We start from the raw sequence: 25,396 nt of genomic DNA, 5'->3' as shown, positions 1-25,396 counted from the left end.
CTGTATATGGTTACATTCTGCTATCATGCACTGTATTTATATAACTTCAAAATCACTGCTGCCAAGCATCATGAAGCATAAGAGCATTTGCTCAGCCCCATGCTCCAAAGCTAAAAGTGCTCTCAGTAAGGCTCCTGAAGACATTCAGAGGATCAAGCCTGTTCTCATTACTTACACCAAAGGGCTCCACCATTTTCAGTGAGCCCTGCACTTGTGCAGGCTTCAGGATCATCCATAGAGAAATTCAATCAGAAGCAGAACTCTCATTAGAATAATTTATTTTAAAAAAATAATGCAATGCTCATATGGGCAACCTTTATTAAACTTGTATTGCTGTGAACATGCAAGGGTGTTTCTCATTGATGGTTTATAGATTTCAGCATCAGTCCCTCCTTTCAGGTGAAAAATTAAGCTTCCATCAGACAGATTTCACCTGGTGTGTTTCAATAAAAAGGAGAACGCCACAGCCCCTGCTGTGAATAGCTCGGCTACCTTCACTACTATAAGATCTTTATAATCATGAGAAAATGTTGCTATTCATTCAATTATTAATCTGCTCAACACTTTCACAATGAAATTACAAAAAATAGGTATGCTCTGTTCCTACTTGATTATGCTGTGTTAAACTGTCCCTAAGATTGAATAAACTCATGATGGACTAAATGCTTATGTCACACTCCTTCTGCAAGGCACAGATGGTGTTACCTAAAAACATCTTGGTTCTCAATACAGAAACACCCTGCACTGAAAAGAAAATCAGTTACATAGCATGAAGGACAAAACCTTGTAACTAACAACTGCACTTTTGGCATAAATCAAGTTTATACTTAAAATGAGGACAAACACGATCACTATTAAATCACTGCACTTCTCTCACAACCTCCAATCTTAAGAATTTAAATGTTTTATAGTTTTTCTTCTCCATGACTTTAAAATAATGTATGGAACAGTACAGAAACAGCTTCAATAAGGGAACTACAGGCTGCGTTAGCTGTTACTGAGCTTCCAATACCTTTACGAGGTCCTTCTGTACAAAATCTGTAGAAGTATCTCACACAGATCTAACATAATACTTTTCCTCAACACTAAACATATCAAAAAATCTTAAAAATATTTTATTCTTCAGTCATAATCCATTTTAACTTATTTACCCAAGAATATTTCTTCAGTAGGTCATAACAGATGTCCATGATCTTGTTCCATCCACCAATGACAAAAGTCACACGCTTAGCAAAACATTTTACACCACTAGTCACGTTTTCAATAACCCCGCTTTTGTTTTTCTTCTTTGTCAAGAATAGCCTGCTTGAGACTCAATGCGGCATCTTCAAACTGGGGATTTAACTCTAATACTTTCCTGAAATCTTCCATGGCTTCATCAAAGCATCCTGTCCCCCAAAAAAATTAAAAAAAGAAAGAATTAATTCTCTCTGTAACTGCTCAAATTCACAAACCCCATTTGAAGAACGACTCCTAATACTTTCACTAACAAGAAGCAGCAGCTGTACCTACTGGACCCATTACCTTTGGAGGCCCAAGTAGGAGCCAGAGGTCTTCAGAGCAAGAATCCAAGTGCCTATTTTTGAACCTCTAATGGGTTTAAGGCTTAATTCAGCCAGTTTAGTCAAGGATCAGGAGTTGAACAGTCGATACCAATAGCCAGGTTACCTTAAGCCTGGAGCACACGCACACAGCTCCCTAGCTGTTACCCTCGGTCAGGGTCCATTCTCCTGATGCTCTCCCTAGTCCCTTAACTTCTAGGTCTTGCCTTTGCAATGAACAAACTCCAACAAAAGGAGCAGGGGTTCCACTTTCTTATAGTACATTGAACTTTTGGGGAGGAAACTCCCCAGATGGCCAAAAGCCCAACACACATCAAGGGGGCTACAGTTGCTACGCCTGATCTGCTTCAGAGGTACTTTGGCTTCAGTTCAATATTTGGAATTGGTTGGTTTTATTCATAATGCAACTTTTTCCTGAACAGAAACTTCATCCTTCCCCTTTTTAACCTCAACAGTATCATTTCCCTTGAGTCCTTCCATATTTCAAGTGCAAGGTCATGCAGAGGTCTGGCTCCAAAGCTCCAAATGAGCAAGAATTTTTACTGTTGTGAAGTTCATAATACCATTAAAATTACTCCTTGGAAAGTAATAGAATATGCCTAAGAGTTCTGAGAAAATTTATGCATATGTCCATAAGTGGGAAATACATGCTGTCCCCAGCTCTTGTCTTGTGGCACGTGATTGATGGAGACCCCTCCCTCGTGTTGCCTAGGCCTGATCAAAGGGTGCTTGCATTCTAAAACACCAAAACGAGTCTTCCAATATCAGTGCATGTGAGCAGTGGGCACACAGGTGGGGAGCAGTTTGCAGGCAAGGCGTGATGAGCACGCGGGAAGCGCTGTGAACGCATGCAGGGAGCAATGTGAGTGCAAGAAGTGATGCACACGCAGGGAGCAAGGAGCGCGGAAGGAGTGGGGAGCACTGTACATTGAGGGAGCACTGTGGATGCAGGCGGGGAGTGCCTTTTGCAGGCAAGGTGCAATGAGCATGCAGGAAGTGCTGTGTATGCATGGAAGGAGCGATGTGAGTGCAAGGAGCAATGTGCATGCAAGGACTGATGAGTGTGGAAAGAGTGAGGAGAGCTGTGCATGCAGGGAGCACTGGGCGTGCAAGGAGGGAGCACTGGGCATGCAGGGAGTGCCTTCTGCAGGCAAGGTGTAATGAGCATGCAGGGAGCACTGTGTATGCATGGAAGGAGCGATGTGAGTGCAAGGAGCAATGTGCGTGCAAGGAGTGATGTACACGCAAGGAGCGATGCGTGGAAGGAGTGAGGAGCACTATGCATGCAGGGAGCGCTGTGCATGCACAGAGAGACAGCTATGGATGCAGACAGGGAGCGCTGTGCATGCACAGAGGGCAAGTTGTGCATGCAGGGAGCGCGGTTTATGTGAAGGAAAGAATAAATCAATGAGAATAGTAAGAAACAACTCTTGGGGTCCAAGCAGGGTTGTGCAAGCAGGCAGGGAGGCCCCGGCGCCGCTCGCCCCAGCCCCCCGCGGCCCCGTACCGAGCCGGTAGAGCACCAGCCCCCGGTTGTAGTAGGGCACCTCGAAGCCGGGCTGGCACTCGATGGCGGCCGTGTAGTCCTGCAGGGCGGCGGCGAACTCCACGCGCAGGTAGCGGCACAGCCCGCGGTCGTTGAGCGCCGCGGCGCGGAGGGGGGCGCTAAGGGCCCCCGCGCGGCTCCCCAGGCCCCGCCGAGCCGCAGCCCCGCCGGGGGTCCCGCAGCCCGCCGCCCCCAGCCCCCGCCCCGCTCCCCCGGCCCCGCACCCCGGTCCCCGGGCGAGCAGCTGCCCGTACAGCTCCTCCGCCTCCCGCAGCCGCCGCGCCGCCAGCTCGGCCCGCGCGGCCGCCAGCAGCGCCTCGGGCTCCATGGGCGCCGGGCCCCCGGGCGCCCTGCGCGCAACGGGAAGGGGAGGGGCGGGCGCTGAGCAATCCTCGCTGGTGACCAATGGCAGGAGCGAAGGGAAACAGCGGCAGATGTGCCGGGGGAGCGTGAGGTGGGACGCCAGGAAAAGGCTCTTCACGCAGAGGGTGGCGGAGGCCCGGAACAGCTCCCCAGGGAAGCAGTCGCAGCACCGAGCGTGACGACTTTGAAGAAGCATTTGGACAGTGCCCTCAGACACCTGCTGTGAATGCTGGGGGTGTCCGGGCAGGGACAGCGCTTGGGCTCGGTGACTCTGGCACGCGTTGCCCGGGGAAGCCGTGGCTGCCCCATCCCGGCGGTGTTCAAGGCCAGGGTGGATGGGCCGGTGGGAGGTGTCCCTGCCCATGGCAGGGGGTTGGAACCGGACTGGGCTTTGAGGTCCCTTCCAACCCAAACCATTCTATGATTCTATGAATTGACAAGCCCAGAGAAGAGCAACAAAGCTGGTGAGGGGGCTGGAGAACGGACCTTATGAGGAGCGCCTGAGAGAGCTGGGGTTGTTTAGCCTGGAGAAGAGGAGGCTGAGGGGAGACCTCATTGCTCTCTATAACTACCTGAAAGGAGGTTGTAGAGAGGAGGGTGCTGGCCTCTTCTCCCAAGTGACAGGGGACAGGACGAGAGGGAATGGCCTCAAGCTCCGCCAGGGGAGGTTTAGGCTGGACATTAGGAAAAAATTCTTCACAGAAGGGGGCATTGGGCACTGGAACAGGCTGCCCAGGGAGGTGCTTGAGTCCCCTTCCCTGGAGGTGTTTAAGGGACGGGTGGATGAGGTGCTGAGGGATATGGTTTAGTGTTTGATAGGAATGGTTGGACTCGATGATCCGGTGGGTCTCTTCCAACCTGGTTATTCTATGATTCTATGATGTAATTGGCACAGCCCTCTACTACACATTTCTACAAAGGAAAAAGCTGCTTAAATACCAGGACAGAAAACAAAACAACAAAAAAAAAACACACACCAAAAAAAAACCCCAAAACAAACAAACAAAAAAGGAGTAATAGTTAATACTTTCTACAGACAACAGAGTTTATTGTCATCAACATTTAATGGAATACCTGATGTAGAAGACAACACAGAAGAGGCCTCACAGTCCCTTGCAGAAACCACACACGAGGTGGCTCCTGCCAGGCTGCCAAGTGCTGTCTGGTCCTGGAAAAGCTCATAGCGTGAAACGGGAACCTGCAGCACTACCAGAGCAGAGGCTCAAATCCAGCACAGTTCTAAGTAAAACAACATTCCCTAAACCTTCATCAGTAACAAGAATGACAGTTCAACTCTTAGAATCTGTTCAAGAGATGTCAGCTGCTCTCTTCAAGCTACTTAGAAGAGCTCATTACCACATTCTAGATTGAAGGTTCATAGAGTTACCAGAACTGGTGGAAGAGATCCCCAAAGCTTGAGGACACAGACGCAGACTGACACCACTGAAGGGTAAATGACTGCAAGCTCTTTATTGCTGCGGTGGGTTTAAATACACTTGTCAAAAGAAAACAGCACAGGTGTGTGCTTAAACCTTTACGTCGCTCTAGTAAAACATATCTATATACTAAAACAACCAATGTGGCATTTTTTCAAGTTGAAAATTGCTTCCTTCAGAAAATTGTGAATTTTGAGAAAGCCTAATAATTTCCTATGGAATTACAAAACCAAAAAAAATGGAGCTTGCTCAGAGTAAAACGTATTAAGACAAACCTGCATTCAACTCACATAGTTTTGAAACTAGGCTCGATTTACAATTAGAAAAGAATGCTTTAACCTTAAAACTTTGTACAGAAAAGACAAAAAAATAAACTGAGTCTATTAACATTTATGTTAAGTTGTTGTTTTCACATAAATGGAACCAGTAAAATATTTCTCTTGTGGGTTTGGGGTATTTTTTAAATGTTTCCTTAATCGTGGCACTGTTACAATCAGTACCTGAGTTGTATTTTAAAACATAGTACATCGATAACATTTAATAGAGTATTTTTAGGAGATGTAACAAATATGAGGATAAATAACCTGTTATCCTCTGCTATACTGTACTGTGGCACAGAGGACAGAACTTATAATTGCTTGTTTCTTTGGTTTTCATGCAATGCTTACATACACTGCACATCCAGAATCGATACTCCAGGATAGGCTCTCCTGTTGCAACACATACAGGAAGTTTCTCCTTTCCACTATTAAAAAAAAGAAAAGAGAAGGGTAAATAAAGCCGAAAGATTAAAAACATGGTTTTAAAACAGCAGCAAAGACTTGACTTGTAGAAATTTGCAAACCAGCATACATACCTAATTGTGTGCCTACAGTGAGTTACAAAGCTTGTGGTGCTCCTCTGTGAAGTAGTGCTGCTCTATTCAGATGCACACCACTTCTTGATTAGAAGTTATTAAATCACCTAACACTTCACTGTTAGCATAATCAGGTATCTAAATCCTGACACAAGATAACCCACACTCCCAGAACCATACAGGCAACAAATCAGGATCAGCAGAACCAAAAGATGAAGTAAAAAGAAGCAGTGAAGGCCATGTAAGGGTAAGGTTCAATTAGACACTTGCATTAATATCACATTTGTTCCTCTGAAGAGTTGCCGTGAAAGCCACTAGTGAGCTTCAGTACATCTGCACAGTAAAATCAAATGAGACAGGTTAAAATCCTGCTCATTAAAAAGAAAACTGATCCACAATCAATTTCCATACTCACGAATTCCATGCTGCTAGTAGGAAACATATGTCAAAAGATACAGCTGTGGGCATAGCCACTTCAAAAATTTAACTCTTACACGTGCCTTTCATATTCTAATGCTTTCACTTGACATATTCATCTTCTCACACCCATGTAGACTTAGGTAATTCTCAAAACGCTGGAGGCTTGTTGGTTAATCATGGTTAAACATTCACTTGTTGACATTTGCTTCATACCACAATGGTGATGCAAACAGTAACGTTATTGCTTTAATGGCACATGACACCTTACCAAAGGTCCTAAAACTCCTGCACTCTGTCCACACGCATTTCAAATTAAGATGAAGTTACATCTTGATGCCCAGTTTCTTGAATACAGTCAGTGTATTCTCCCAAATAAAACAGCATTGTTATTACCCTTTCTGCAGCCTCACTAACACCTGCATCATTCTTGCCCAATACTTGGTGTAAGCAGCAAAGCACCTAATTAACTTCATCACACAAACCTGCCAAAACCCAAGATACAGACAACAGCAGGAAAAAATGCTCATTTTATTACAGTATTATATACATATAAACCCACCTCTCAAGAACATCATCCAGATCAGATTTATTGTTAGACTTCGGACAATGTCTCGTGAATATCTCTAGAGCAAGGTCTTCATACTGCTGCCTCTGCTCTGGTCTGAGAGTATCCAAGGATTCTAGTTTAACAAAGGCTTTTGAACAAATATCAAATGCTCTGTTTGCACATGCACAGACTGCCAAAAGGGAATAGATTTCAACTGCAGGGATAATGTCTTCATAATCTCGCAAATGGAGAGCTAAGAAATAAGGGGAAAAAAAGGAAATTATTACATGTTTTCTCAGAAGTGCAGGCATCTGTATGAAATATTTGCTACTATTAGATAGTATTAATCTCACAAATTCAACACAGTGAACTAAAGTCTCTTCATTGACATGACTCTGAAGCATGCATGGCTTAACACATTTTAAAAACAAATAAAAATACAGAGATTTGACTGGGAAATTAAAGTGTCTTTTTGACATACTTTTTTTTTTTTAAAGAAGCATTTGAAATGGACCTTCATTACTCAGACAAAACATAGGGCACTGTTTGCATCTCAAACTCCCACAAATTTCTTTTATGAAGCTCTACAGGGAGGTCTGACATGAGTCTGGGGATGCCATGTAATTTAAAGAAACCAAACAGTCAACAGAACATCTACAAGAGCTTGTGCGATTTAACCAGGTAATATTTGGTAAGTTTGATTTGCAGAATATGCTTTCCAGGTATCTTGACTGCAACAATATTCAATTCATTGCATGATTTTGTTTCAAATTTCATGATTCTAACAAGAACAGAAGTATGTGCCAAGTATAAACAAAATTACATGCTGTGCACATAAAATTAGAATGATTTCTTTACAGGGTTAAAAATGAAGTCCTACCTGTTTTAAGCGCAGCATCTACAGAACCTTTATAGAGCTGTCTTTGTGCAAGTATGAAAAAATGGTAAGCCTCAGCTCCTCGCCAAGCATTGTCTGCAAAGCGATCAGTTAAAGAAAGAACATCTTCTTCTAGCAAGCCAGCCAAAGCTGAAGCTGTCTGAAAACAAAGCAGTATCACAAGTAATTTTTATACAAAACAGATAAAGCAGGAAATGGGGGGTTATGAAAAGAGCTTTTCTGTACTTGGTGACACACAACTGTCTGTGTTAACTAGGGAAAATACAAATACATAGACCTAAGGCGGACATTGTTAGGTACATTATACAGCAGAACATATGGTACAGATTTTCAAAGATCAGTATCATTTACATGTGTACAAATATATTCTGTGCACATCTGCAGGCTGGTTCATATTTTGGATTAATGTTGCATTTCAACACTAGGTCTCTTAAAGCTTTGTTTAAACTGTATCAATTGTGTATATGAAGACAAAAATTTGATCAGGAAAAAAAAAATTCTTCCATTTGTTCTCCTCATACCTGGTGCCATCTCCCTGCTAAATTACAACCAACGTGGCTTAATCTAATCACAGATCTCTCTGTGGGATTGATACATCCTCCTGAATGACAGGAAACAGAGTCTTGCAGAAAAAATCAAATCTGGAGTTTCTTAGTATGATTTTTATTCTTATAGTAGAAACATGGAGAAAAACACATTAAATTTAGGAATAAAAATATATTAAAAAAACATAGTAGCCTCACATGAAGATACCTTTATTTGACTATGTAGCACATATCAGAATTCAGGGAGAGAAAAAAAGCAAAAGACTCTTTACCTCTGAACTTTTTCCTTTAACTTTCCCCCTCTGTGTATTTTGCATTTGTTCATGGCATTTTTCCATAAGTAAGGCTGATAATACATAAAGCTTTTTAACACGCAAAGGCTTTGTCCTTTTCTTTGCCTCTTCATCTGCAATCTTAAAAAATAAACCCAAGGAATTTAATATTGATTTAAAAAAAAAACCCAAACTATTAGAAGAGTCGCTTTGTTCTCTTGCACAAACCTAGGAAATCATGCCAAAAAAACAATTCCACATTTGAATGCAGTAACTTAAGACAGCAAACAAAACTACATATGAAAATGTCAAAGGGAAGAATGCACGTTATTCTATACTTATTTAGCTAACAAGTATATAATGCTAAACTCTCAGGATAAAACAGCGTAATCATGTATAAGTCTATTGATTCAATAAAAAAAATAAAATAAAAGTGGCATTTTTTTAAACACTGAGGTTTAATAAAAACACAGCTTTCAATAAGGTCTAGTGGTTTTCCCAGAAAAGAATGGCTTTTGAAAATAACACATATATATACAGATTATCATAAATATTTGCTGTAAACATTACTTATCACTATTGCAGACTTTATAAGCTATCTACAGAAACCTCTACAGCCAATTCAAATCTAAGTAACATCTTTATCATAAAAGCACACCCTGCAGTTCCTAATTGAAGTTACCAATTGAAGAAATACCAAAATTTAACTTCCAGTTAATGGCATTGCTAGTTTTAAAAATAAAGGAGATAAAACTAATCTACACAACATATAAAATACTGTGGACACTGCACCCAGGCCAGTCTGCTCTACTCCTTTACTAGGCAACGCAGGGCAACGGGACCTTTTCTGAGGTGCAGTTCATCTTATTCTAAAGTGAAAGTCTCAAATCTGATGGCTTGTGTCCTGAACATCTCCTCTCCGCTGGCTACAGAGGACATCCAGGTTCACTATTTCAGTTAGAGATACCTGAATTTTGGAGCTGGATTCTTCTTTGCAGTAAGTCATTTATGACATCTGCTTGTTGCCTGGGCATTGTAAATAGTAAAACAACCCAAGAAAATAGAACTAGCAAGGAAATAAGACAACCTGATCCAAACCCTCAGTTATTTGACATAAAAATAAAACTCGCAATACCTTGAACATGAGCTTAGCGGCTTCAAAGAAATAATTGGCCTTACGATAAAGTTCTATAGCATCAAGGATTTTATTCTTTTCCAGTAAATGACTTGCGTATTGGGCTAACAAGGATCCAATCTCTTTCATATTATGAGTTTGAGCCAGCTCCACGGCTTTATTCCACTAGAAATGAAAGCAGACAATTATCAACCTCATTTTTTCAAATACACTGTCAGAACAAGCTGGTTATCCATAAAGCCTGCAACATTTGTGTGCAATATTTCATCACCATTTAGAACTAGGCTACTATAAAATCAAAGTAAAAAGCAAGAGAATACAAATGTGAACACCACTGCCAATCACATGACACAGCAGGCCTGTGAAACAATATTGGACCTCTGTCCAAAACCAAATACAAAGCAGCTGCTTCTGCTTTGGTAAAAGCTTTGCAAAATCATTTTGTTGACGCTCACAGCTGGACACATGGATTTCAACACTTCTGATACAACTAAAACCCGCACTCTCAAAAATATGTCCAAAAGAGGACTTCAGCCCATAAGCTTAAAGCACAAATAATAACACTTTATTTATCTTTCTATACACCTCATTTTGTCTGATCATTTTTCTGATCTTCAATAGTCTGGCTACTTTCTTTGCCCCAGATCAACAGTTTGGCAGAACTAAGAAACTTAGTTGAATCTTATACCTAAGAGCCTTCAGATCCACAAACTAGGAAATTGTTCATATAAAGACAGCACTAGCCAGTCCTGCCATTCCCATACATTAAGTTGCTCATAGCCATCCTCCATTTCTTTTATCTGTGTTGACACAAAGGTTTGCACAGAGAAATCATACCGGGGAACAGCTCTAGCTGTAAACAGAATTGTTTTTCAGATTAGTTCTTTTCCAGCTACATCCTAACACAGCCACTAATACATCTGTATCTGTACAAGGAAGGAGGGCAATGTGGAAAAGGAGCAGCCAGAAGGTCCCCAGTTTTCCTCCCATTCCCTCAGGAGGCAGCACAGCCTGGCTCTACAAAGGCAACATCCGTGTATGTTTGGCATACTTACCACATGCAAATGGAAGTGACACTGCTGCACATAGCTTTGTCCCTGCAATGGTCTGACCTTAATTTCAGATAACTGCCTTAAGCATTGAGGTATGAATTTTCCAGATATCATGACAAAACATCAGACATTTAACAAAGACTTGTATTTAACTCAGCATTAGGATAGAAATCTCACTGTTCAATTGCTATAGGTAAAGCAGATTGCCTAATGCTGTTTTACCTGGTTGAGATGCACGCAGGTATCTACTGCATCTTTTGGTCGATTACATTTCAGAAATGCTGACACAGCTTGTTCACACATCCCCACTCTTACAAACATGTAGGCTATATCCTGCAAAAAAGCATCAGCACCATGTTAAATTCACTTCCAGGTTTTAGCACATTGCATAGTGACTGCAACACTATTATGTTCTTGTTTAATTCCAAGATGATGGAATAAAGGGTTTGTTTGCTTCATGGATTCTGTGAAGACAATGTGCACTGTTGTAAATATTTAGAACAGTGTGGTCCTTTCACACACTGCTTCTAAATTTGAAAAAAAAAAAAATAAGCTATTTAAAAATTTGTCTTTCAAATCAAACCATACCAGAAGGCCTGTGTTCTTACTATTTAGAGTATTTAATCAAACTTTGCTATTGGAGATTAAAAGGGAAGTGCCATCTCCTGCTTTGTTCAAACAACTGAAAATGGCATTAAATAAGCATGTTTTGCATTGTTCAAGCCATTTGGATTAATCTATCATACCATAGTTTTAAGTTAGCTATTACTCAGTACGTCATACCACCAACTTTCTCTCCCTTCAGCAGAGTATCTTCAATTTTCATTACACATTAGCACTTCTACTAAAGCTCCCATGTAGGAAGTTAAACCAATGATAGCAACCAGGAAGACTTAGGGGCAAAAAAAAAAAACCCAACATTGTAGAACAGACAACAAAATGAAAGCTAAGTGCCCAGCCATGAGGAGTGACTTCTCAATGAAGTTTTAGAAAGAAATGCCACAATGTGGGGAGGGAAGCAGTGAATTATGGACTTAGCCATGCGGGCATAAAGTGCAATGAATAATCAGGTTCTTCTGGGGAACCTGGGTAATAAAGGAAAAGAATGATGGGAGAATGAAAGCAATGGTAATACTGGAGATCAATACCAAAGTAACATCATTATGCTTAAGAGAATAGGTCATACACTGCATTCTTTCTCCCTTTCTTTCTTAAGCATCTCTCCAAAAATGGGAAATTTTAAATAAATAGTTGAGCATAATACAATGACAAATAAAGATGCTTTTTGCTTACAGGGAGCAATTTATTATTCTCAGGAAGTGAGTTAGCTAGGTTCTCCAGTCCTTGGTAGTCCTCTAGCATGTAGTAACATTCAGCTAAACGTTCCTGGTTTTGTCCTTGTACGTAATATGGTACAGCATTTAACCTAAAAATTAAAAAAAAAAAAAAAACCAAACCAATGTGGTGACTTCCAATATATAAACAGAAACGAAGCCTCTGATTGTGTAAGACTTTCGCATTTGTACATTTGAAATTACATTATTTTAAACAAGTAACTTTGCTTGAGAGAGTTTTAATTTTCAGAATCATTCCATTGAAGTAGAAGCAAGACTGATTCTCTGACTAGCATAAGGTTAGGAAATCAAGGGACCTTAAAACTGTGTAGCCACATCTGCACAGATCATAGACAACTTAGAACTAAACTTTAAGAAATGGGTTTTACTGTTGTACCTCCATATTTTAAAACAAGCACTAAAATCTCTAAGACTGTTCTCCAAAGTTACCTAAAGCATCTAAAAATCACCTTTCAAAACGTAATCACAGGTTTTCAACTGGTTTAGGACCAAGTTTTTGTGATAATATAGTTTGGGTAATTGCAATACATAGTGGAGCTGCAGAACTCTGAGTGTTCTGGATGCTAAAAGTTTACATGGGCTTAGAAGACAACAAGAAAAGTTCTAGAAAGAAAATTTCTCTGCAACTTATTAAATATAAAGGTGTCACTTCTGGCTCTGCAAGTATTTGCTGCAAAATGTGTTCTGGAGAAATATCATTACATGCGTGCACTGTTCTTAAAATCTCCTTGGGTGCCCAGTTTGGGCAGTAGCAGGAGACAGATCTAGGTCAGAAAGAACTCTGGGTTCTTTCAAACATTTGTGGGTTTAAGCATTCTAGAAGTTTGTCAATAGTTTTGAAATTCACTGATGTGTACTTTTTTTGTTTAAACTGGTTTTGTTTTATTTAATACTTGTTATATGCAGTCTAATAGAACTGTATAGGTATTTCACCCCTGCCCCCCTTTCTTTGAAGTGAACAGACTTTTGGCAAAACTGAGGGGTTTATTACTTCATTTTTTAGACAGCCGATCAATAGCTCTCTGTTTAAAGGTACATGCAGTGATGGAACCATTAAAGTCTGAGCCAAATCTCATCTTTCCAAAATCATCTCATGTATCGCAACCTGACTTTCCTGATGTCTGTTCCCCCTTATAAATTAAGTCTCGTCACCAGTTTTATCATTTCCTTTGCAATTTCTTTCTTACCAGCTCCACTACAGAACTCACCATTTTTGACGGTCTGCAAAATAATCTCCAATAGCATTGTGTGCTTGTTCAAGAAGGGCATCATCTGCATCACCTGTGCCAGTTTTCAGTAGCTGCAATACTCGAAACCGATCTCCTAGTTTTACCCGTAGCCCAATGGCAAGATCTCTAATATAAAGAGAAAATAACAGGAAAAACTCAAATACAAAATAGCTGACAAAAATCTTGAGTAAAAGCATCCAGAAGTACTTTCATGTTCCTTACCTACATCAGAGGCATTAAAATGATCCCTAACACCTTTTTTACAATTTAAAGGGTATTCCATAAAAGCAAATACTCAGGGAGCTCACAGGTTATATCATAAGTCAGCACTTCCCTATCAGCCATACCCCTGCGTGAGGAGTTAAATGAGCAGCTGGAGAGACAGCTGGGCTGATGCTACTTCAAGTTTCCTCTTAGCCTGTGTGCTATTATTTATCTTTTGCTGCTGACCACTACAATAGGTGGCAGCAGCTGCAAAGGGCTAAAAGCAGAGGGAGATGAGGAGGAAAGCCAAGGAAGCAAGGAAAATTAATATTAGAGGCTAAAGCTGAGATTTAATAAAATGAATTCCAGAAAATTCTTTCAGATTCAAGCTGAATTTGGATGAAGCAGAAAGGACTCAGAAATACTCTTTCCTTTTTCTTTTTCATGCATACATATGACCCACTGTGTGTCTGTCTGGCATATTTTTTTCCACCATACAGAATAATTCTAGATTACTTCATGTAGCAGTAATTCTGCAAGTGCATAGAAAATAAATGGGAGAAATATATACGTGCTTTTTTTAAAAATGCCCTAAAATTGCAAGTGAGTGAAGGCAGACAATAGCAAGTCATTGCAATCAGCTAAATAAGAGCCTCTCTCTAAAAAATTCTAAACTGTGTTTGAAAAAGAGATTTATTCAAATTTGATTTATAGATTTTATCAAGATTTTTCCAGTGGTGTAAAGACACAGAAGGTCATTACATAATTCCCGTATTCTTGTAGCTGGAGAATAACATGCTCTACTGTTGACGAAACCAGCAATAAACAAAAGTAAGTCTTTAACTTCCGTAATCTTATAATGGCCAAATTTCCTTCAGCTATGAGGAAAGGAACATACCATATCTAAAAATCAGTGAGACTGAAGTGCTCATGAGGCAGTTCACCTCTTCAAACCAGCACGCTTGCATGGGCTATTCTATTATGAGCCAGAAATTTTTGCATTACCAGGCTCTAACGTGCATCTCTTCTCAGCTCCTGCCTCCCCCACCTGCTTCTTCACTGGGAAAGGGGAAGGTTTCTCATTCTTACAGCATGAAGGAAGAGATAATTTCTTCTCCATCATTCCTTACTTTTTTCATGGCCTTATTAATCAAAGCTTAAAAAATCTGCATGTGCATAAGTGATTCATGTTTATCCATGTTTGACCACCACCTACAGGCTACATCATACAACTGCTGCTTATTATTTCTCTACCCTTTTTCATTAAAGACAGTGCTGTACCTAATTACTTAACATTAATTTATATTTCCCAGCAATATTGTAATTTTGCTTTGTTTGTTTTCATTTCTGAGCAAAAATTCCATTGATTGGTCCACAATTTCATCCAGTCATTTCTCCAGAGATTACAGTTCATTAAAAACTGTTGTTTGTATATGTAATTGGAAAGAATGCGTACTTGGCTACCAGCTAAGAGCAACAGCACATAAATTAAACACCAGTTAAAACTGTTTTTATTTTTGGAATGCCAGTTGAAATACTGACAAAATACTTGATAAAACATCTATGAAACACAGCACTCCCTCAAGGAGCTGAGGTTTTGCAAGCTGTTAGGAATGCACTGATTTACATACAAAATTGGTTATCTATGGATACAACAAAATTCTTTTCATCTGATCCTCTTTCATTTTTCCAGAAACTGGTGAAGAACCTTCAGTGCTAAAACAGCCATTCCTTACTAAGGCAAGCAATTTTTTTCAGACTATTTTTTTATTTGCTGCCAAGATGACTACATACAATTACCTTCTGTCCATATTCAGATACATTCTTTCAGCTTCTTCAAATCTGCTAAAATAGGCTGCCACTTCTGCTTGCTTCATTGACTCGCTCTGCAGGTTGCCTAGACGCTTCACAAATTTAATACCTTGATAATCTTTGCATCGTACGAAAGCTTGTTCAGCAGTCTGCAGATCCAGCTTCTGAAGAGCAGCTTCAGCCAGGAGACGCCTGCGTGAAAAATAAACACGATAGACAGAAAAGTAGCTATGAAGTAAATTAAATGAGGATCTGTTTGACTAGTCATTATTTAAAGACATTCAAGTTACTGCAATTGTACTGTTTACTAACTCATCTTAATACAGCTGTTTTTCCCCAGTACGTTCGGAGATCTACACAGTATTCATTCAGGGAAAGATGTTGAATTAACTGCTAATATGCCTTTGTTCAGCTGTTCAAATGGACACTGGCTTGGGAGGAATGAGCAAGATTTAAGTATCACTCTTGACCTACATGAAATGTGTTACTAGTCCAAATGCAGTGCCATTTAGGTATCTCTACCTATAAATATATCACAACTTTATACTTTGATAGCAGCCTCAGTCTGAAGGCCTCCAACTAAACTGGCTATCAAGAATAAGTTATCCTTCTCCTTGAAGAAGGAATGTTATCTATCTCCTTGTTCCAAGGAACATCTTGATGTTCCTTGTCCAGTTAGGACAGCAGTCTGGGAGGGTAGGGCAGTTTGGGAAACCTTCTACTTGTACTGCCCCATTGGATAGTTGTGCAAATACAGACTTTCTGCTTTCAGGCCAACCTACATCCATCAGGTGCTTGAATGGCATCCTGTTTGTTGTGTTCTAGCAGTAAGGGCACTGCCTCGTTCTGATCTACAATATATTTGCTTTGTATCCAGCACTTCTAATCCATCTTTTCTGTATAATTGTATGTTTCTTGCATAATGAAAATTAAGTTCATGGCAATTTTGGAGAAAAGTTTGACACAACATTTTGTGATATTATGATATAAAACCTTTACTAAGATACAGACTTTGAAAACTACCAGTTAGTTTATATTAAGTGAACGGATAGTTCTAGCAAAAAGCATGAATGACTTCAAAACTCAAAAAAACTTCAGCTAGTTCAAGACACTAGTAAAAACAAGCACTTGAAAAAACTAACTTTTACCCCACAAAGTAATAAAATTACACTACTATCACAGAAACTTTCAACCTGTACCTATCAGATCCTGTTTTCAGAACGAACGTTCTGGAGACTGAAGAACAACTGGGTAGGAAGGAATTTCTCAGGACAAACTTTTTGTTGTGGGTTGAGTTAAAGTAGGATCAGTTTCTGACTAACTCAGTCACTCTAAGTAACTTCATTCTCTGAAAGCTAACTGCATGTTTTCTGAAACAGTGTTCCTCTCTAGACTTGATAACACAGGGCACTGTTGTGCAGAAAGGCCAATGCTTATACTTATTCCTAGAGAAACCAAGGCCATCCTCAACCCCAAACTGACCAACAGATTATTCTATCCCATACATCATACTCAGTATAAAACTGAGAGATCATGAGGGTCTCATCCTCTTCTGTAATGGCCCACGTCCAGTGAGGACCAAGACTCTCTGGTTGCTCCTGATCCCAGATCCATGCAGGATCACTTTTGAAGGAGATTCTGCCCAATGAAGAGACATTCTCAGTTAAAACAGCATCCCTTCAGATTGCAGCTGAGCACTGTTACCTTTCTTTTTCGTTTAATGTTTATTAAATTATACCGTTTAAAGTGTATACTGGCTTTGATTTGAGGTGTAGTACTTTAATGTTAGATCTGTCTGGACTGTAAAAGAATAACAAAAGAACACAAACTTTGTTTCAAAGTTAGCTTATAAAGTGATTTTACCAAAGTCTGGGATGTGGATTGTCTTCTATGAATTGAGAGGATTCCTCAATGCCAACTTTTTCAATCAATGCTCGACTGTCTCGTAATGACCGAATCTCAAAATTGATGATGTAATCTTTGTTAGGGTGTTCAGGATTCTAACATAATGGACAAAGAAACATAATTTTATTCCATTGCACCTTCATTTTCACCAAACATAGATATATACTCTTCAAATCATTAAGACAGACACCATCACTTCCTACAAAATAAAATTAATTATACATACCTTCAATATTTCATCCAGAAGAACAGATTTGATTTCTAAATCTTCAAAGTTGCAAATGTACCCGGAAGTTTGTATAGGCTCCTTAAATTTAAATAAGTTATAAAGAAATAAATTTGTATTATCCAGACCAAATCTGTCAGGTATACATAAAGAGACTTTCTTCTCCAAAGCAGGATTTCATTTCATTCCATGCAGGAAAAAGCAAGCACTAAAATCATTAAAATTACTGACAATTCCATACACAAAGACATAATTAAAAATCCTCATGTTTTCTATAACTAAATTATGAGACGGAGATAAAGAAACACTTGCCACAGTTCTGCTGAACTGTGTTTTACGAATAACTTCATTAAAATTGTGTTTATATTTTACAAACCATACAAAAAGTATTCCCCTGAAAAATATCTCATGCATTTAAAAAAACAACACAGCATTTTTATCTTTTTGGGACTGATAATTCATTTTGCTTACTTGTTCCTAAGTAACACTCCCACATTATTGTTGACAAGGTTTTGAGATTTCCAGAAGCAAGTTAATTTATATAAACACTTGCCTAATTGAAGGGTAAGCACAAGAATAATACTATTCAACATAGAGCTGTTAACTTACAAGTGAATTTATAGAATGAGTAGTTGATGTATGTTAATATTTACCTCTGGATCCAAGTTTCTGAAAACATACATTCTTGTTTTCTCCATCATCGCAAACAAATCTGGGTTATCTTTGGCCCATTTCATATCCCAGACATCCCTGCGTTCCAGTTTCAGCTGCTCACCTACAACTTGTTGTCCTGTACTGTCTACTACTCGTGTATCCAAGTCAAAGAAAGTCAAAACACCTGAAAGGTCTATGATAGCAGCACGACTATAAAAAAACAAAGGAAGCAAAAGTAACACAGTTAACTTATACTATTCAAGGTTGCTAATTTGAAATAGTTCCCTAAACTGGCATGCTTGGGCCAAACTGCTCCTCTAATCTACCAGTATAGTTACACAGATTCAGTGAGATGTATGTGATTTTCATTTATCTGCACGGCAGAGAGACTTGAGAGACATGCAAGTTTTTGATCTGCTCATCCAGGATCTGGCCCTGCAAAGGTTCTGAAATATGCCCATTTTTTATCCATTATTTTGAAGATCCCACGTACTTCAGGTATCAAGTTGAGTAAATTGCAGGTTCTGCCCCTCGCCAAACTTTCGTTGACAGACCCTAAAATTAACAACTGAACAGAATTGTTTCTCATCGTTTACTAGGAGGCAGTGAAGCAGATTCTTAAATTAAAAAGACAGCATAGTGAATGCAGACTGTTAATCTTGAAAACGGGATTTCTTATATTTCTAAAAAGGGTATTCTTCAGATTTTTCCCAGACAATATGAAGTATAATCCAATTATTTTTAAAGTCATTTAAAATATGGGAAAAATACAATTTCTGAAGGGCTACATTTGAAAATTTCCAGTTTCATAGGACTTCAGTCACTCATAGTAGCCCGTATTTACTACAAGGCCATATTAAAAGCACTTCTAAATGTTTAAAAGTATTTAAACAACCATAATCTCAATAGAAAAACTTAGAAAATTAACTTCAAAATGCTCATGGAACTAAACCTTTTTCATTAGCACAAAGTCATTTAGGAAGGAAAAAATAAAGTTATTTTGACGTGATTATAATTGTCTTGTAAATCCTCATCTGTCAGTATATTTTCGCTTTTTCTGCCAAGTCTCTCATGCTCTCTCCTGCAAAAAAAAATAGCTGTTAAGTAGAAAGAAACTTCAGTATTTGCACAGTTGAAGTTCAGGAAAATCAGTCTTGCTAGAAGTATTGCCACCAGCTACAGCTTTTAACAATGGAAAACAAACATGGGACAGAAAGTTTACAGGCATTAGAAGGACATAAAAGTAGAAAGAGGTCACAGAGATATAAAATTTCAGGTTATGACATAATTTCATCAATCCATGTCATGATCACAGGAAGCTTATGTTTGGTACTTTGAATAAAACAAAGGTATTTTCATGTATATGTTTACTTAGATTTCCCATGCACACCCTAAGGAGTTTAAAACACAAGTCTCTTAGAGCAATCTGATGACTGGCCAGATGTACTTAATTAGCAATAAGTGGTTAAGCAACCTTTAGAAAGAACTAAACTTAATAAATAGTTTCTATTAGAGTAAAATTAGTACAGAATTATTACAGAATCATAGAATTCACAGACTTGGTATTTTGACAAACTGTAGTGATTTATTTTTAAAAATTGGATACTTGCATTAGAAGCAGATCTGTAATTTACCTGGAGTTGCAATTCAAAGATAGATGATGTGGGCGGCAGTTCAGCGTATACTTCTGTACTATAGCTACACTAGGAAGACTGTATCTCTGAAGAGTGCCAGATTCTCTTCCCTAGAGAAAAGCAATGCTTGCTTATTGAGAGAATTCTTCCATCAATAAATTCTTTAAAAGGTTTTATTTACATGCTGTCCTAAACAAAAGAGGCTTCGGATAGGTGATAGAGCAGGAGCTAAGACAGGGGATGGAACCACCATAGAAGTTCCAAATTCTACTAGTTAAGCAAGATACTTTAAGATCTATAATCTACAGATCTGCTTAAATCAGGGATGTTAACATGAAAAGCAATAGACCACATACAGCCCACACAACAGTTTTAGGAGCCCAACAATTCCCCATGAACCTTCAGACATGGTTTACATGACAAAAATGGAGAACAGTGAAAAGATCCCTGTCCCGCAGTGGTAGATCCACTCAGACAGTGCAATATGACAGTCCTGGCTCAGGTCTGAAACCAATAGAGCCACGTTCATATAGTGCTGTCTGCATGTTAACAGTTCTCACCAATTACTCCTTATCCAAGCCAACAGTCTAAAATGAGTTTGACAACCCTGGACTGAAATGATCGCTGTTGCTATTTTCTCATGATGTTTCTGTAGTCTGAACATATCTAGTTTATTTTATTTACTGCTTAACCCTTACGCTGAAAATGAGTCAATATGAAACTTCAAGATAGCTGAAACTTTATTCCTTTTTTTTTTTCCTCCCAAGCCACCCCTAAGATCATCAGTGTAAATCACCTGTCATCTTTGACTTTTTCACATCTGCATAGCCTATAAACTGCAAAGCAGAATCACAGAATGACCCAAGTTGGAAGGAACCTATGAAGATCATCAAGTCCAACACCTATTCTTGCATAGGACAACCCCAAAATTTACACCATGTGTCATTGTCCAAATGCTTCTTGAATGTTGCCAGGCAGATCTGGTCAGAAGTGCCAGAAGATCTAACCACCCTAATAACTGCATTCATCTTCAGCACATTTATCCAGACCTAGTTTCTAAGGCATTTCCTCTTTCCGTTCCTTTTAACCGAAGTCACTGATTAATTATCCACTTAATCTCATTTGCTCGCTCTTTCTTCAAGTACAAACAGAATCCCATAGTCACCTACTAGCCATCACAATTTCTTCATTCACCATAACCCACTGATTTTTTCAACTCTAGTCACAGTACTAGGAACAGGAATAAGGGAAAACATCAAGATCTTTCTGAGGAAGGTGGATAAAATGAAGAAATGGTGTCCTTTTTCTATATTTGTTCTGCTCAATTAGTTTCTTTCAAAGCCCACTCAAATGTTTGTTCATCGAATGAGATCGCTCTTTTCAAACCAGAAAAAGAATGCACGAGCCGTTTGGTCCAATAAAATAGCTCATACATAATACATGCGTGTAACCCAGAAATGTATTAATGTGTCCATAGCAGACTACATACATGTGGTATCTATTATCATACATTGTACCATTAGTATGTAAAGACAAACTTTGTAAATCCTTGTGCATTTACATACAGTCTAGAAGGGATTTCCCAGAAGTCAGAGTACAGAACTAAGATCTGACCTGGACTTTATCAAACCCTACATATTAAGTATTAACTGAGGTAACAAGTCTGTACTTAAACTGTAAGTACTTAGTGAACCAACCTTCCTAAAGAATGAGTCCAAGTTACAGAAGAACTTGTCGAAGTTATCCTTGAGGTTTTCAAGAAAGAGATTTCACCTGTGCAAGTTCCAAACTTTGAAATTATGACTACTTACTAACACATTGCAGAATAATCTCCTGCCTACAAGCACCAGAGACAATTAGGAGTTATTTTAATCACGTAACTTACCACAAGTAGTATCTTATCGGATGCTGTTATGGCACAAATTGGATCTCTTGTTCCCTGAAAGTATACAACCGATATCAATATGAGTTTTATTGCACCAGTAAGAATGCACTGCTAAAGAAGTTTTATTTAAATGCACAAGGAAGTTGTTACATATCCACATGAAAAGGGGCTATCGGTAAATGGATGGTTTATGATAAGAGCAGCCTTGGTTATAGGAATCATGACAATAACAATATTGCTTCCTTTCTTCTCTCGCCCTACCTCCAGAAAAATAAGAAACCTAAAATGAAACAGGTGTTTAACAGAAAACACAAGAAGGCAACTATCTCTGACTTGTAAGGCCTTGCACGCACACATGCACATAAAGTGAGAAAAGATGAAAGTACCAGAAAAGTTTACAAGGTTCATTGAGTTTCAACAAGCTTATACTTTGTTGACAAAAGGGGAGCTGCTTCTCACCAAGACGATGGTGGGTATCTACATGCTGGACCACAGATTATACTTCTGCGCTCCTTATAGTTCAGTGAATATTTCCAGTAACACGTAATGACACAGTAATAATGCACTCACCAGAGGGAAGAAAAATAACACTGCTGTACAGAAGTCATAAGTAAAAGAAAATTCAAGTATGACTACTTCTGCTAATGAAAAACTATGAAAATAAATAAAGCAATGCTAACTACTTCTCTTTCAAGCTATCAGTGACACCACAATAAACTAGTTAAAATCATCGCTCACCTCAATAGCTCTGCTGTAATCAAGGTGTCCATCTGCAGAGCCTGTAGGGTTGTCATCAATATGATAAATCCTGTAGAAAAGGAAAGTTAGAAGAAAAAGAGAGTCCAAAGAAAGGATCGGTTTTGACAGCATATAGGTACCTTCAGTCCCTGGAGAAGAAACCACTGCAACTGGAAACAGAATAAAAGCTATACCTGTTCTTATGTTCCAGTAATATCCCCTTTAATAACTTTGCTTTGTATTGATATAAATATATTGATATAAATACTTGCTTTCATTTTCACAGCCCCTGAGGCTCTATTCCCACATGATCTATAAACTTTCATTTTGCAATAAGAAATTCCTGCAAACCATCAACCCACTCCTATTGTCTCTTTCCAAATGTGCACTTCCATATTTCCTCAGGCTCTTCTCCATACTTCTGAAGAGCTTCACCTTCATATCCACAAATTTTATGTATTACTGTATTCAATACTTCATCACAACTTGTGCATTAAAACAAATCGCATTTGGAAAGATTTTAGAATGCTAAACTCAACATTTATGCTGAATTACAACTATTTACTTTTCTGGTATTTCTGTAACACTTACAATCTTCCCCAGGGCTCAGATATTCAGGTACTAGAACAATGTGAGTTATTACACCATATACAAATAATCACTCATTATTATGAATATACGATGACAGGAGATGGCAGATGTATAGCAAGATGCTATAGTGTCTCTACAGAAGAAAACAAAGTAACAGAAAAGAAAATCATAAAATTTCCAAGCTCATGGAGGCGGCAGAAAAGTTGATACCACTAGTGAGCACCTGGGAAAAGAATATTTTGGAAGCAAGATGATGTTGACTTTGGTTTGTTTAGCTTAAGAGGATAAAAATCTATGCAGGATTAGATATACAAGCATATTTAGAGAAAAACCAGCTGGACAGACTATGCCTAGCTGCCTAGGATCTAGAAGTACAAAGGAGAAAAAGGGAAAGGGGGGGAGGAAAAGGCATCACGACACAGAGCTCTGCGATGGAAGCACACACCCAGCAAATGCAGACACTGAACAGGAACTAATACAAAAAAAGTCTTAAGAGATTTCGGTAACCAACACACATTTGCTATGAAAAACCATTCTTTAGCATGAAAACTTATGGGCCTGCAAGTCAACAAATCTGAGTGGAAAAAAGGAGAGAAGTTCATATTTTAGGCATGGGAGAATCCACCTTTATCAACAATATCAATGCAAAGGAAGGAAAATGACAAGGCCTGAAGACAAACCTTTCCCGATCTTCTCTTCTGGTCCGAGCTACCTGATTAATTTCCATTGCTGTGAGCTTCTTGGCCACACGATACTGCCAGATGTAAAACGCCTCTTTTGAAGCTGCTATCACATGTGTTTTGGTCATTGTGACAAACAATGGCCCTGTTGTGAAACCCAAATGGTTGTAAAATTAGTGCAGCAAGTATTGGACTAGATGCTAATTTGTAAACTTCTCAGATGGATGAACTCACAGCTCCATAGGTTAAAAGCAAAAAAAAAAACCAAAACAAAACAAAAAAAACCTCACACAACCTGGCATCAGCTTTCATTAATTGCTAAGAAATTTCACTGGGCCCTTATGGCCCTGTTCAGAAGAACAAAGAAAATGTTTACATGTTCTGATTTTAAGATTAACACTTTAAGACTTTTCTCCCTATTACTTCAAGAAATTTCCATGTGCTAACGCAGAAGACAAACACATATATTCAAATTTTCATGATCAGTTCAGGAATATCTCAAATCTCTAAAAAATATCTATAAAATATCTCCATGTCTGACATATTTGTAATTATTCAAATATAAATAAAAGGAAGACAACTCAAAAGCTGACAACCTAGAAAAACTCTTTGATGACCACCACTTAAAAAACAGTTAACAAATTTTGAGTTAGACAAGACCTAGAAATGTTCTTTGTATCTTAGTTAATATCTGGACAAATAATTCTAGGCATGGCAGCACAGCAAGCAAATCAAATATTTAGCAAAGTGTGCCCTCAGTCTTACTTTATTGCATGCAAAGATCACAGTGCAGGAAGGCAGGGCATTTTCTTTACTGTAGCCCTAAGCACATCTAGGACAAGTACATAAATCAAATATCTCATTCCTGCTCTCAGTGTTCAGTGAACAAAAAAATATGAAGATATATATGCACTCAAGCCATTACATTATTCCTTTTAATATACTGTCTCAATGGTATTGTGGCTCTTTTTTCTTTTTATTTACTATCTTTTGTTTCATCATTCTGAAAACCAGTGAATGTACATAAAATCATAGAATCATAGAATAGTTTGAGTTGGAAGGGATCTTAAAGATCATCCAGTTCCAACGCCCCTGCCATAAGGCAAGGACACCTCCCACTGGCTCAGGTTGCTCAAAGCCCCATCCAACCTGATCAGGAACACCTGCTGGGATGGGGCAGCCACAGCTTCTCTGGGCAACCTGTGCCAGTGCCTCACCACCGTCACAGTGAATGGCATAGAAAAAATGTAAAAAACTATAAAGTAAATCCCTTGATGTCTTCAAACTCTACAAGTAAATTAGTACAGTACTAGACAAACCAGAAAAATCCAGAAGAATTGTGTAGCCCAGCCTCTTAGTGAAACACCGGCTTATACAGAGAACATGCTGTGAGCACACAATCTGACTGTATTACAGCAAATCTGATTTTTTTTCTTCAGTATTTATCACAGAGCAGCACTCTGGAGGGAGCCCTAAGCCTGCCGTAAAGAAGAGCAGTGCTATGAGAGACAGATCGGGGAAGATAGGTTGAAGAGATTTTATTTCTTTGCAACCAAGAGGATTATATAAGCTACCTGATGGCTCTAGAATACTTTTTACTATAAAAGTAAACACTGGATAAGAAGGCTTAGTGATGATGCTTAACATGTGAGCAGTACAGTTGTTTATATTTTAACTCCGTGTACTCCAGATACTTATTCACTCCAATAGTCACATGCAACTTAAATATAGTCTCCTCTGTTTCATTAAGAGCATTAATAAATTCTATGTATTTGTGCTATCCTTTTCTTGCCTTGCAGTCCTCCATGCTGTAACAATCAATGTTTTCATCCTATAAAAATGAAAAATTAT

At 38.9% G+C, this 25,396-nt stretch overlaps 2 protein-coding genes across 4 annotated transcripts in view; both read right to left on the bottom strand.

Moving 5' to 3' along the window:
- Positions 1 to 261: 261 nt before the first annotated feature.
- TTC32 (tetratricopeptide repeat domain 32) lies at positions 262 to 3,437 on the bottom strand. 2 transcript variants are annotated; one of them, XM_069851048.1, is made up of 3 exons: positions 3,333 to 3,437; positions 3,070 to 3,227; positions 262 to 1,388 (listed from the first exon to the last, which is right to left on the bottom strand). In XM_069851048.1, exons 1-3 carry the CDS (start codon positions 3,434 to 3,436, stop codon positions 1,261 to 1,263), a joined length of 390 nt encoding a protein of 129 aa, XP_069707149.1. In that variant the 5' UTR covers position 3,437; the 3' UTR covers positions 262 to 1,260. The 2 variants fall into 2 exon arrangements, with proteins under 2 accessions (XP_069707149.1, XP_069707150.1); XM_069851049.1 differs by having other exon boundaries at positions 3,363 to 3,437.
- A 1,478-nt stretch (positions 3,438 to 4,915) lies between these two features.
- Positions 4,916 to 25,396, bottom strand: part of WDR35 (WD repeat domain 35) — a 42,294-nt gene continuing 21,813 nt past the window's right edge. For both annotated transcript variants that reach the window (XM_069850457.1, XM_069850458.1), the window contains 16 exons: positions 23,546 to 23,690; positions 22,275 to 22,344; positions 21,537 to 21,590; positions 19,652 to 19,761; positions 18,017 to 18,227; positions 17,364 to 17,444; positions 17,096 to 17,232; positions 15,221 to 15,424; positions 13,196 to 13,342; positions 11,926 to 12,058; positions 10,855 to 10,965; positions 9,581 to 9,745; positions 8,446 to 8,586; positions 7,611 to 7,767; positions 6,743 to 6,983; positions 4,916 to 5,652 (listed from right to left, as the gene is read on the bottom strand). In XM_069850457.1, the coding sequence (XP_069706558.1) occupies positions 5,505 to 5,652; positions 6,743 to 6,983; positions 7,611 to 7,767; positions 8,446 to 8,586; positions 9,581 to 9,745; positions 10,855 to 10,965; positions 11,926 to 12,058; positions 13,196 to 13,342; positions 15,221 to 15,424; positions 17,096 to 17,232; positions 17,364 to 17,444; positions 18,017 to 18,227; positions 19,652 to 19,761; positions 21,537 to 21,590; positions 22,275 to 22,344; positions 23,546 to 23,690 (2,255 nt within the window). In that variant the 3' untranslated portion in view covers positions 4,916 to 5,504. The remainder of the gene's footprint in view (positions 5,653 to 6,742; positions 6,984 to 7,610; positions 7,768 to 8,445; positions 8,587 to 9,580; positions 9,746 to 10,854; positions 10,966 to 11,925; positions 12,059 to 13,195; positions 13,343 to 15,220; positions 15,425 to 17,095; positions 17,233 to 17,363; positions 17,445 to 18,016; positions 18,228 to 19,651; positions 19,762 to 21,536; positions 21,591 to 22,274; positions 22,345 to 23,545; positions 23,691 to 25,396) is intronic.

Source organism: Phaenicophaeus curvirostris, chromosome 2 (assembly GCF_032191515.1).
Source record: "Phaenicophaeus curvirostris isolate KB17595 chromosome 2, BPBGC_Pcur_1.0, whole genome shotgun sequence".
NCBI lineage: Eukaryota > Metazoa > Chordata > Aves > Cuculiformes > Cuculidae > Phaenicophaeus > Phaenicophaeus curvirostris.
Note: the sequence above shows the minus strand (reverse complement) of the source record. Positions and strands in the feature narration are given on the sequence as shown.